General features: G+C 47.2%; 1 protein-coding gene across 1 annotated transcript in view; it reads right to left on the bottom strand.

The window, feature by feature from the left end:
• Positions 1-949: 949 nt before the first annotated feature.
• DNM1 (dynamin 1) overlaps positions 950-12,586 on the bottom strand; it is a gene marked incomplete at its 5' end in the record, with an annotated part of 42,517 nt that continues 30,880 nt past the window's right edge. The window contains 4 exon segments of the mRNA XM_009077732.1: positions 950-1,622; positions 10,100-10,318; positions 10,681-10,922; positions 11,097-11,267. Coding sequence (XP_009075980.1) covers positions 1,562-1,622; positions 10,100-10,318; positions 10,681-10,922; positions 11,097-11,267 — 693 coding nt within the window.

Genomic DNA, 12,586 nt, shown 5'->3' with positions numbered 1-12,586 from the left:
GGAAAGCAATAGTTATTGCCTCAGTTGTGTAGAAGCTGAAGTTACAACCCATAAAAACATGCAAGACAGAGACATCTGGAACACTCAGGGAGGAATCACTAGAGACTGAGTCTATTCACTCAACCCACACCAGTGTCTACTATGAATAGAACCTTCAGGGAGAGTTTTAGCTTATTCAAGTCTCTCTGGGGAGATGCACAGGTACCACAGCCAGCTGCAGCCACGAGCACTCAGGGCTGAACCACAGTGACTGAGTCCCCAACCCCAGTGCTCCCAGTCTCTCCCTGCAGAAGTGGTGCTGGACCCTCATTACACAGGGGCTTAGGGAATCTGTTGCAGTGGTTGGGATGACAGTGCTGAGATCAGGAATTGCAGAGAAATATGGCTGTCACCATGAGAAGCAGCAACCACAATCTGAGATCCACAGCACTCACTGCTTTGGCACAGAGACAGGGGAACAGCTTTACACAGTTCATACCAGGGGAGAAATCCCACTTCAACCTAAATACAGCTTCCAAGGAGGAGCTGGCCCTGCATGGTTAGGCTGTACTTCAGCTACAGGCCCAAAGGACACTGCTTGACAGAGAAACCCAACACCCATTTGTTGATTCTACAGACATTCCAGGCAAGAATCCCTTTCCAAGAAGCAATTTGTGTGCAAATCTCACCTGTGTGTCCCATCCCTGACACCCCTCCATGTGTTTTCCTCTGCAAAGGGATTTACCTTCTGCACCTGACAAGCTGTTTCACTCTACTGCAGCTCCTGGCCACCACTGTTGATGCAGATCTGTTCCACCTTCCCTATCAGTGACAGCACCTGCTTGCAGGTACAGCTTGTTAAGCTCTACGGGATGAAAAAATTAGGTTATCATCAACCATTGGTTTGGAATCACCCAGAGAAAGAGCAAGAGAAAGAGAGATGGTTTTATTCTAGTCATGGAGACCTTCATTATACAGAAATGAGAGTTTATTTCATCCAATAAACAAGAGTGACAGGTAGATCACAAACTGCATCACAGCTACTACCAGCACTGAGACAGTTCACCCACAAGTCTGGGGCAATACAATAACCCAACTGCACACAGCAGAGAATTTAACAATCAGCTCAAAAACTCAACATTGGGATTTGGTTAACTTTTTTGGATGTGTGTGTGTGTGTGTGTATATATATATATGTATATAGATATTCTTTTCCTACTTATTTCCTAAAATTCACATGGAAGCACAAATGGCTTTAAACACCCGGACATATATAGATTTTTTTTTTCATCTTATATATATATTTATAGATATTTATAACAGTAAAGATATGTTTCTCATTACTACAATATACTTGTTTAACTCCTTTAAGCAGCTGGGAAGAAAGAAAAAAATAAACCAGAAAAAAAAAAAAAAAGGAAAAAAACCCCAAACAAACCCCCAAAACAGTTTCACTACAATCACAGCTGATATGTGTGTGTCACAAATTACAAACAAAACAAGCCATGTGTGAGATTGGAGTCAGACCATTCCAGGACAGAACAGCTAAGAGGCAGGCAAAGAGTCTCAGAGGGAGCAGAGCCTACATGTCAAATGGTGGTTTTGGGCTCTCCGGGCGGGCGGGACTGGCCTTACCCGGCCGGCTGGAGCGTGGAGACAAGAAAACAAAGAAAAAGGAGAAGGGAAAGGGAAGGGAAAGGGGGAGAAGTAGTAAAACAGTAGTTAAAATACAGAAAAGAACTGGCATCAGAACAATAGAGGATCCACAAGAGAAACTAAGAGCAATAGCACGAGAGAGAACTGCAAGGTGGCTCAGGCCTGGAGAAGAGCCTGCAGCAAGGGTGGCTCATTCAGCTCTGGTAGAGACATGACATCTGAGATGTACAGGGTTGATATACTCTTTTAATTCTCGAGTGTTTTTGTTTTGAGTACATAGAGCATGAAAAGTAAAAACCAAACCTTAAGATGAGTTGTGATCAACAACGGTTACAAGTTTCCCCAAACACGTACCATCCACATGCAAGAAAAAGGCTACGGAAGAAGTCACCACAGTACCCCAAAAAACACTGAAAGATGTGCTTATTTCAAAGCAGAAATAGCTTCAACGCAAACACCACACAGCAAACTCCCTGAAACATTTGGCTGTCCGTTTGCAAGGGGGGGGAGCAGCGTATCGATTCCCCTCACCCTGCTGGGTTCAGGAAAGTCAGCCAAAAAGGATGATGTGAGCCAACTGCTGGCAGGAGCCAGTGTGTCACCAGCAGGATGTCCCCAGCTCCTGGAGCGGAGTGCGAGCGGCTCCGCGCGCTCCCTGCACGCTGAGCTGTGTGTGCTACCTCAGACTTCACTCGAGCAGGACCAGGCTGTCCATCCATCCCCCCTCCCTCGCTCTCCCTGCCTCACTGCTAAAAGGTTGATTGCACTGTTCCCAACATGAAATTTTGCACCTTAGAAGAGTCAAACTACTATACACAGGACATTGAATCTGTTTCCTAACGGTGTCACGTGTTTCGACAGTATTTTGTTTTACTAAGTCACACTTTTTGTCTTAACTACGAGAACAGAAAATAGCTACAGATCAGTCCTGGGTGCTACAGCTAACTGGTGCAGGCAGGACACTTATCCAGGCTAGACCAGGCAGATGGGATTACTGGACGGACAGCCACCACTTAGGGATGTCCCTGGGGCTGATCTCTCCAAGGAGCCTGTGTCCTTCAGGGATCCATGCCACTGAATGAAGGCTACTCTACGCTCACAAAGCAATACAGGACGCACGAGCGAAGACGAAGAGCTCGATCACTAGGCTAGTGTTTAACGACACACCGGGAAGGGGTGGCAGGAGGCAGAGGTGTGGGATGGATGAGAGCAGGAGTGACTGTGGCTGTGGAAGGGAGGGTGGGATGGGGAAGCCGCCAGCACGGCATTCGTCGCCAGCTGTCTACAGCCTCAAGTTATAAATCTAAGAGGGACGGTTCAGCCGGTCGGATTATGGTAGGTCGAGTAGGTGAGGCAGGGCCCCTTCTGCTGTGAAAAAGCAGGAAACAAAAACAAGAGAACACACACTGTGGTTAGCACAGCAATCGCAGTCACAATCACACATGTTTCTCCACCTCGCCTGAGCCAGCAAGAGAATCCGACTTGAGGCACAAACTCCCAGAGTGCAGCTCCAAAGAGGAGACTCACAGGTTTCTACCAGGCCTCACACTGGCCCTTCTGCACAGCACAGACCACCAGTGAAGCAATCCCTGGACAGGCAGTTTTGCTTTCCCTCTGACACTTGGAAGTGCAGAGGTTGATTGCCAGCGAGTGGCTCTGGAGTGAGAGTGGAGAAGCATGGACAACAGTGAGCTCCTGTATCAAGCACATGACAGTCACACAGCATGGATGGGTCCCTCTGAGACACGCTGCTGGCAGAGGTTCTGGGCTGGGGTGGAGGAGCACCTTCTTCCCCTGCCTGAGATTCCCTATTCTGACACAGGAGACTGATCTTGGCTGTCAGGGACACACTCACTGCTGTCAGTTTTCTAGTTCTGGTGCTCAGCAAATGCAGCTTCTACTTCAATAAAAGCAACTTTGGCCACTGCTACTCTATTCTGTTCAGCTAAAGTCCCATTTAGCTAGGTAAATGGGCAGCAACTTAAGTATTTGCCCTCTGCATGGATTAAGTGTTCTAGAATCTCCTTCCTGGAAAGGACTGGGGGGAAAAAAAAAGGCAGCAACAAAGAAATACAAGACAACACCCCTGCCATGTCTCTCAGCTCCTGACCTGAAATATCACTTCAGGCTCAGACTACAGGTTTTAAGAAGCCTATAAATAAAAATGAGTTCTGCAAGACATTGAGTCCAATCTGTCTTTTTCCCTGCAGTGTCTGCAACCTAAACAGCTTCTTGATGGTGTTTCATTAAGATATCTGAATTGGTCAATACCAAGCCAGAGTAGTTTTAAGGTCCAAACTGCCTGAAATGCAAAGAGCAAACCCAACAATATGCACACCAAATAGAGGGGAAGCCCTTGCACTGATCCTACAGAACCAGGTGTCACACCTGGACAATTCCATATTGACAAGCTTTAATTTAGATTGCAGAGAATCGACTGTTGGAAACAAAGGCCCTCCCTGACTCGGGGGCTGAGAGGAGGGAGAAAAGAGGGGCAGAGGAGGATGTTTTCACCAGTAGAGAAGCTTTGCTTTGCACTGCCTGCAAGTCTGTAATCACACTGGTACCAGAGGAGCTATACTCCTACAAATTGGGGCAAGGTCTCTCATCTTGGCAAATGAACCAGAGCAACTCTCCAGCCCTGTTTATTAAACCTCAGCAGAACTTATTGCTCTAGACCTATTAAGCCCCAGATCTCAAAACAATCCCAACTACTTGTTCTTTGCCTTGGGAAATGATACATTAAAAAGCTTCAGACAGTAAACTGCTTCCAAATGTTATTTCCTTGACTGAAAACTCCACTGGGGACTGCAAGACCCCAGTGATAGCACAGCAATCAAGTTACTGCTCCTGTACAGCAAGTAAAAATGGGACTGAGCTAACCCAGAAATGACAACCACCTTGGAAGGATGCTGAAATAATACTGCTGCCCAGAAGGAACAGCACTTGAACTAAAACCTTACAAAACCTCAGCTCAACCTTTAGCAAGATGCTGTTGCACCATCACCTGTGTTAGAAGGCATTTTTTGAGAAGTCTGCAGGACTGTTTGCATTTCAGGAGTTTGGAGAGGTTGTGCTAACAGCCCCTGTGGGTTTACATGAAAAAGATGCTTAAAGTCACCAGACTCTGTAATGTGTTCTGGCAAGAGTGGCCACTTGACCCTACCAGAATAAATAGGCCTGAAGGGAGCACAAGTAATCTGCAGGTAGATGGGCTCCTTTTTTGTGAGGTGGTATGACTGATTTCTGCAGATACTTATTTCTCTCAGCACTCAGGGCATTTTAGGGGAATGGCTGTCACTTTTTAAAGGGTTTGTTTCTCCTGAGGTTTTCTGGAGACACTTGCAGAATCTGCCTGGTAAGGTTAAAAAAAACTGAAAACTTTTCCAGCACTAAAAGGACGGCAAAGTCTCTGAGGCAACATTTCCCCTGAAATGCTGCTTCAGTCTGACTCCATTGCTAGCCAAGTCTTTTCATGTCACTGAAAAGTCACTTTCCTCTGTCAGGACAAGGAACAAGGTTTTGCTCACAGGGAAGCCTGTGGCTGTCTCCTGTAATGAGGAGCCAGACAGGAGCCCAAGGAGACAGGTTACAGTGACTGTCACTTCCTTTGAAGTGAATCTTTCAGGCCATACCCAGGGAGAACACTGAGCTAATCCCACCTACAAACCATTGGGCTAATCGGGAGCTCTGCTGATAAGGATGTAACAGAGGTGGTAAGACATAACATTGATTCCCTTGGGCTGCAAAAGGTTTTGGGTGTCATTTTTTAGGTTGTTTGGGTTTTTTTGGGTGTTGTTTTGACTTTTCATTTTTATTTCCTTGGTGCTCTTTATGCCAGAAGAGGAACAGAACTCCCTGTAACAGCGAGTCCCAGAACAAGGCACACACAACAGCAAAGGCTCCTTCCCAAGGCTGTTCACCAGGATGCATTTTTCCAGGGCTGTCAGGGATGTCTGCAGTAGGCAGAGTATTGGAGGAAACTGCTGATTGCTCCAACACCTCTGCAGTGTGTCATCAGTGAGGAGGGCTGAGGGATGACGTCCTCAAAGATGTCAATCACTGAACCATCACTGCGTCGGTTTGATGTGATGTGGCACCTCTCAGCTCTAACTGCAGCTCTAACAGACACCATCTACTGCAAGATGGGGGTTAGCTCTGCCCCCCTGCCCTGGAACAGGGGCTTGAACTTCTGCTATTCCTATTAAGCTAGGATTTAAGCACATGCTCCTTACCCCCAGTTCTCTGCCACAACAAGCAGCAAGAGAATCTGCTGCTGCTCCACTCCTCTGTCAGGAAACAGCATCCACACAGAAAGTGAGAAGGGGCCCAAACCACTCCACACCTGCCCTGTTTTGCCCTCTGTACCCCTTTGTCAATCAGGGCCGGAGGAAAAAGACTCAGGAGGATTTGCTAATGTCCCTCTTCACACCCCACTCAGCATTAACAGGACGAGGAAGAGTTGCACACTGCACATATCCACATGCCTGTCCCACACTGCTACATCACTGAACCACTACAGGGCTGCAAAATGCAGGGAGAGAGGAAAGGCAAACAGGCAGGAGCTCAGGGCAGAGTGTTTGGGGGCACACAGGTCACTAAACCCTTCCCCTTGCAGGGGCAGGAGGCAGAGGAGAAGGCAGAATGGAAGCAGAAGAGTAACCTAGAAGGTAAAGGGTCAAGGGAGAACAAGCAAAGGGAGTTCACCTCTAACTGTGCTGATGGGACACAAGGGTAACAGGGAACATTCAATGTCAGAGTTACCCTGCACTCAGACATGGAAGTCCTGATATTAATGACCCAAACTCCTCCTGTCTTCCACGAGCACTAGGGACACAGTGAGGATGGGAGCACTTCTCCAGCCAGACATTAGAATATAAGAAGAGGAGTTTGAACTAACAGCTCCCCAAACCTCTCTCTTGAACCTGACAGACCAAATCAAACCAGAGTCTATTCAGCTGAGCTCCCAGTCAGTGTGACTATAAGCCAAATGAAAGACACAGAGTTTAGACCTTGTTGCCAGAGCTCATTCCCCCATCCCACCTCCTCTATGTAGAAGCAGAGAAAGGGTCCTGCAGTGACCTTAAAGCAGGTCCTGAGGTTTTCCCAGCTCCTGCAGCTCAAGCAGCTGCTCTGTCTCTGATCAGTTTTTCAGTTCAAGACTCCTCCCTTTATGAGATCCTGGCAGAGGTGGTTCATTGGACAAGGGACTCTGTCACTAACACAAGAACTAGGCAGCAGAGGTGAGCTGCAGAGCAGTGATGGAGCATGGGGACACAATGACTCATGCATCGCAGGAGAGTGCAAAACGTACCGTGGCTGCCAGTCCTCAGGGGTCACTGATAGTGATTCTGAAAGACAACACGAAATCAACATGGCAGTTCAGACAGTTCAAGGCAGAGGCCACACAGACTGTCAGGAAGGTGGAACAGAGACACATGCCCTTGCACAGACACACACACACACACTCACAGCCTCATCTCTGCACACATCCAGCCCCAGCTGTGCATAGGGCTGTGTCAAAAGCCTCTGTCCACACACCTGGCTGCTGCTCACTCACCCACTGAGTCCCTCACACATCCAGGCTGATGTTCATACCAGTCTCATACCCAGGTCTCAGCACCCACCAGCTGGGCACAGGTTGCTGGGCTGGTCTCTCCCTGGGGATTCTCCTGTCTTCTGATCAATATTAAATGCTAGAGTTGAAACAAACAGCTCAGGAAAGAGGGAGATAACATGCAGTCCTGAGCACTACCCAAAAAGGCACGAAGCAGCTAGAGGTTTATATTTTGAAGGTCACAAATCATGAGATCAGCTACTCCAACCTCCTGAACAATCCAGGTCATAAAGCTGTGTGAAGTTATGCTCACAGTGATGCTTATCCCTCACATCCTCATCCTTAGATGTAACAAAGAGTGGAGGAGCCACTAATATCTTCAACACATCTCTCCAATGGTTAAGTCACACTCACTTGAACTTTCTCATTTCTCCTTCAAGCTTAAACTTGCCTAAGCTCTTTCACCTACAGTTTTTATCAAGCTATTTTAAACTAAGGAACCTAAGTACCTGGAGGAATATCTTCACAGACTTCTCTCCCAGGTCAAATCCTCCTGCACAGCTCCAACAGGCACACAGGCTGCATGCAGATCTCTGCACACAGACAGGACCTTGAATAGTTTGTACCTTTCAGCTCATGAAAGATGTATCTGGCAATAATGGTTTCCACAGCAGACTCTGCTAAGTACAGAGGCAGGAAGGCAAATCTTGTTCTAAGGGTCCTTAATTATATGCAGGAAAACCTTTCTGTGCAAAAAAATGGACCATGTGGTGTTTACATGTGAAAATCTGTGTATATTTATGTTTATGAGAAAGAGGTAGAATGACCCTTCTGTAAGTTCACCATTCATAAACTCAGATGCTCACACAACCCGGAGGCACAAAAACTGCCAAACTTCTACACAGGCATCAGCAAGCACACAAAGTACATCCAACCACACACTTCAGTTCACAACACCAACTTCTACAGCAAAGCTCACTTGAACCAAGCTCTTGTGCACAGTACCTCTCTCACACACACCACAAAGCTGGTTAGCAAGGGAAAGATGGGCATTAAAAAAGCAACAATGGAGATGGCATTCGTTCACCCATGGCAGAAGGACCCGAGTCCAAGTGCTAGCAGGGAACATTCTTATTCTATATACAGGAGAGGAAGAGAAAGAGTCCCTTGTCATTGGAAATTCTCCATTCATCAGTGAACTCAAATGACAAGCTGGTATCAGGATCCGGAGGAGTCTATGAACAACTGGAAGAATCAGAGAGGGGGATCAGAGAATGAGCATCACACTTCACAGCTTCTGGAATTACATTCTCAACTCCAGATCAGGGCAGTCAGTAGCATGCAATCCAACCTACCATCTCTCCTTCTAAAGCAAGGGGTTGCTCACTTAAGCATGAAACACTTTCCTGCTCTGCTCCAGTGCTGTTCCCTACCTTCCCCTAAACCCTTCTACCTCATGCAAAAGGCAGAAAAGCCTTTAAGACAGGCTATGACAGATTTCTCCAAAAAAAAAAAAAAAAGGCCAATTCATTTCAGCCATTTGGGGAATCCTATCACAATGGTCAGGTATATAGAATATTTTTCATGAGTGAAGAAATGAAACTGAGTGGAAGGAGAAAGATGGAGACAAAAAGAAGCATAAATATACAGAAAACAAAACCACAAAGTAACTGTATATGGAAAAGCAGGGTCACAAGAAGCACGAGCCAAAATACACAATAGTAGCATGCTGACATCCACAGGTGCCACCAGCAGGACCACAGTCTCTGGGGCAACACTGAGGTACGTGCAGACAAGATACTGTGGGAGCTGCATCAAGGTGCATAGGAAGGACTGGGGCAGAGGCACCAAGAAAGTAAAACCATTTGCACACACCAGAGTCAGAAACTGGTCTATACACCTCTTTGGACTCATCCACCTCTGGGCCTGGCAGAGAACACTTCCCTCCAAACAGGCAGCACCAAGTATGAGCTGGGGCACTATTGCAGGAGGAAGACCAAACTGCCTCTGCCATGCACCATCACTGACAGGCTGGGTGTTCCCATAGAAAATGGCAAAGTTTCAGACCTGTGCCACCAGCACCCACTGGAGAGGTGTTTTCCACAAGGGAAGTGTTCCCTCTGGCATGTCATTGGGGAGTTTTTGCTTATGTTTGTTCTTTACACTGCAATTCCCTTCCCACGGCAGACTAAGTACCCAACATAAAAGCATTCCTGGTTCCAGACTGTTTCCTAAGTCCTGTTCAGGAACACATGCTCAGCTGCACAGGGGATAATCCCTTATTACTATGTTGAAGTGTGTCTGAAGTGACTGAACAGGAAAGGAAATGAGTTTCCTAATGGGAAAGCAAAGCTGTGTGATTTGAACCCTCTAGACTGGAAAATGTTCGAGTTGATCACAGAAGCAACAAAAATGCCTAAGAATTCATTCCCCTGACAGTGATATTGTGATGCTCTCCTAGCCAGAAAACTACTTAACAGCTTTGATGAAGGTCTTCCAGCTCACCTTGAAGAACTCTGGGCCAGGAGAAAAGGGGCAACTTCAGACTTTGGGGAGCTCTACACAGAGGGGAATGTCACTGCATTCCTGTGATCTATGTTGTAACCACAGGTGTAGGTATGACTCCTGTAAAGCCCTTGGGTACAAGGTCCTCTCCCCCATTCTTTGTAGGTCTGTACAGAGAAGCAGCTGCCCCTCTGTCCTGAGAGCTGCCTTGGCACTGCCTCATCTGCGCCATGAAATCTCAGTGGACAACGATGCTCTGGACCCAATTCAAATAGCCAAAGGCTGTACCCACACCATGCACTCCATTCTCCTCCTATGGCCCTGGCAGGCCAAGTGCTGCCAAGGCTCGTACCCAACACCAGAACATATCCCACCTGTGTGGAGCAGTGCTCCAGGACTTACCTGGGAACACCAGGAGGAGCACGATTAGGCCGAGAAGGAACCTGAGGTGGGGGCCCAAAGGGATCAGGAGAGGCCCCTGGCCTGGAGGGCACAGGGGGGGCACCACCCAGTGCGGACCCACCAGCAGGAGGTGGCCCAGGAGCTGGACCGCGAGACCCAGGTCTGGCTGGCGGCACGGCAGGAGCTCTCCTCTGCGGCGTGGGGCTGGACGTGGGAGACCTGCAAAAAACAAAGACATTCAACTGCAACAACAGGCCTGGGATCCCTCTGCCACCGGATGCTATCTTCACTGTTCCCCCTTCGGCTTCACTCTGCACGCAGCCCTTTGGCTTTCAGGGGCTCCAGGTTGCCTTCAAAGCAACTTCAACCCCAACTTCTAATAGTTTAGATCATCCCAACATCTCTAAAGATGTAGCAGCCCTACATAGTCCTAGGAGCCTCCCAAGAGAAATACCCAGGACTCTTCATCCACAGGGAGAAGAGCGGAAGAGGAGGACTCCCTGTCTCAGTAGGAGGCCCCAGCTAGGCACTGAAGAGGCGTCAGGCAGGTCTGTGGGGCTCTCCCCCTGAGCCTCTGGTACCTGCGTCCAGACGGTACGCTCTGCACCTGCAGCCAAGAGTCGTCCACCGGTGGGGGCATGGGGGTGCTGATGGTGCTGGTGTTGATGTCCCCGATGATGTTCAGAGCCTCTTTCAGGGCGTGGTACATGCGCAGCATCTCGTCGCGCCGCTGAGCCTGCTCCGCCGACTCCTCCATCAGCGTGTTCTGGTCCCCACACGAGTACAGGTTTGCCAGCAGCTCCGAATGGATAAAGTCCTTGGTCTGTAAACCAGCACAAAGAGGGAATCAGTTTCTACCATTTCCCCCCTAAACACACCGTTCTGTCCCCACCTCTTCCTCTTTCCAAGCTGCCTTCACTTCTTCTCCATTCCTTCTCTCCCTCCCTATTTTGCCCTTCCCTGTCTGTCCCCACCTCCACTGCCCATTGATAAGTACATTGTTTATCATGAGGTGCATGATTGTCTTCGGCATGAGGTCTCTGATGGTCTTGTTGACAATTGCCATGTAGGAATCCACCAGGTTCCTGATCGTTTCCACTTGTCTCTCCAGCTGAGGGTCCATGGAGTGCATGAAGTTGTCTCCTCCATTCTCCTCTGCTTCACTGGCCTGCAGAGAAAAGGAGAAACAGGTTGGTTCTTCAAAGGTAACAAAATTAGCTTTTCATGAGAGAGACAAGAGAAGAACAGAAGGGAACAGGCAGGAAGCACATGCAACAAATAAAACTTACTGAAACTTATATTTTGAGCTGTGATTGTCAATGCACAGCTCAGTTTGTACAGACTTCTCCAGCTCAGATCTCAAGAGCTTTAACAATAAAGATGCTTTCTTAGTAGAAAGATATTAAACAAAGGTGAAAGGCAACAGGAACTCCTGACCAACACTCACAGATTATGGCTGTGGTGAATGAATAATCAAAGCTGTGTTTTTACTTTCAAATGTTTAGAGTTTCCTGAAAGGTTCTTCATCTGAGCTGGGTTTTCCATGCCCACATTCCGTTAAGCCCCAAGAATCACTCACCATAAATTAAGCCTCACAGGTTCCCTGATATGCTGCATCGTTATCCTCATTATACAAATGAGGAAACAGATACAGAGAGGTGAAATAACTGCTCACCTCGGGCTGACCATGAGTAGGTGGAATAACCTAGAAAACTTTCCTGATCACCTCCAACTGCAGCTCCTGCAACCTAAGTCATCATTAGCTTTTCTTTCACACCAAGTAGATGAATCTCTTCCTGTCTGCCTGAACCACATTGTTTATTCTGTAAGGCAAAACCTGGACTGTGCTGTTTGACAGCAAGCAATCGCCAAGGCTCGTCCACTTGGGATCGATTTCAAAGCATCCAAGGCATGAAAGAACTGCTGTTTCCCTCAGAACTTCTTTAAACACCCTCTGGATTTTATAATGAAACATCTTTGTTTTAAACCACCCTGGTCTGAACAATTTCCAGCCATGTAGGAAATGGCTTCTCTTTTGTTTTGGCGAACAAAATATATGAGAAAGGGCAAATTCTTTTGTTCATTTGAGCTTTTCCTGAGAAGATCTTACATAATGAAGGAATGCAAGGTCTCAGTGTGAAACAAAGTAAAGGAAGTGGATGTCAAACAGGACAACTTTAAAAAAAAATGAGGGTAAAAAAAAAACCCCAAAAATAAGCTTGCACCGAGATTCAGAAGTCATACAAAAAGGGAGAAATAAAAAGCAAAAAATTCTTTTGTTCATTTGAGCTTTTCCTGAGAAGATCTTACATAATGAAGGAATGCAAGGTCTCAGTGTGAAACAAAGTAAAGGAAGTGGATGTCAAACAGGACAACTTTAAAAAAAAATGAGGGTAAAAAAAAAACCCCAAAAATAAGCTTGCACCGAGATTCAGAAGTCATACAAAAAGGGAGAAATAAAAAGCAAAAAGGAAAACCCAAGAACAG

Source organism: Acanthisitta chloris, unplaced genomic scaffold (assembly GCF_000695815.1).
Source record: "Acanthisitta chloris isolate BGI_N310 unplaced genomic scaffold, ASM69581v1 scaffold40316, whole genome shotgun sequence".
Lineage (NCBI taxonomy): Eukaryota > Metazoa > Chordata > Aves > Passeriformes > Acanthisittidae > Acanthisitta > Acanthisitta chloris.
Note: the sequence above shows the minus strand (reverse complement) of the source record. Positions and strands in the feature narration are given on the sequence as shown.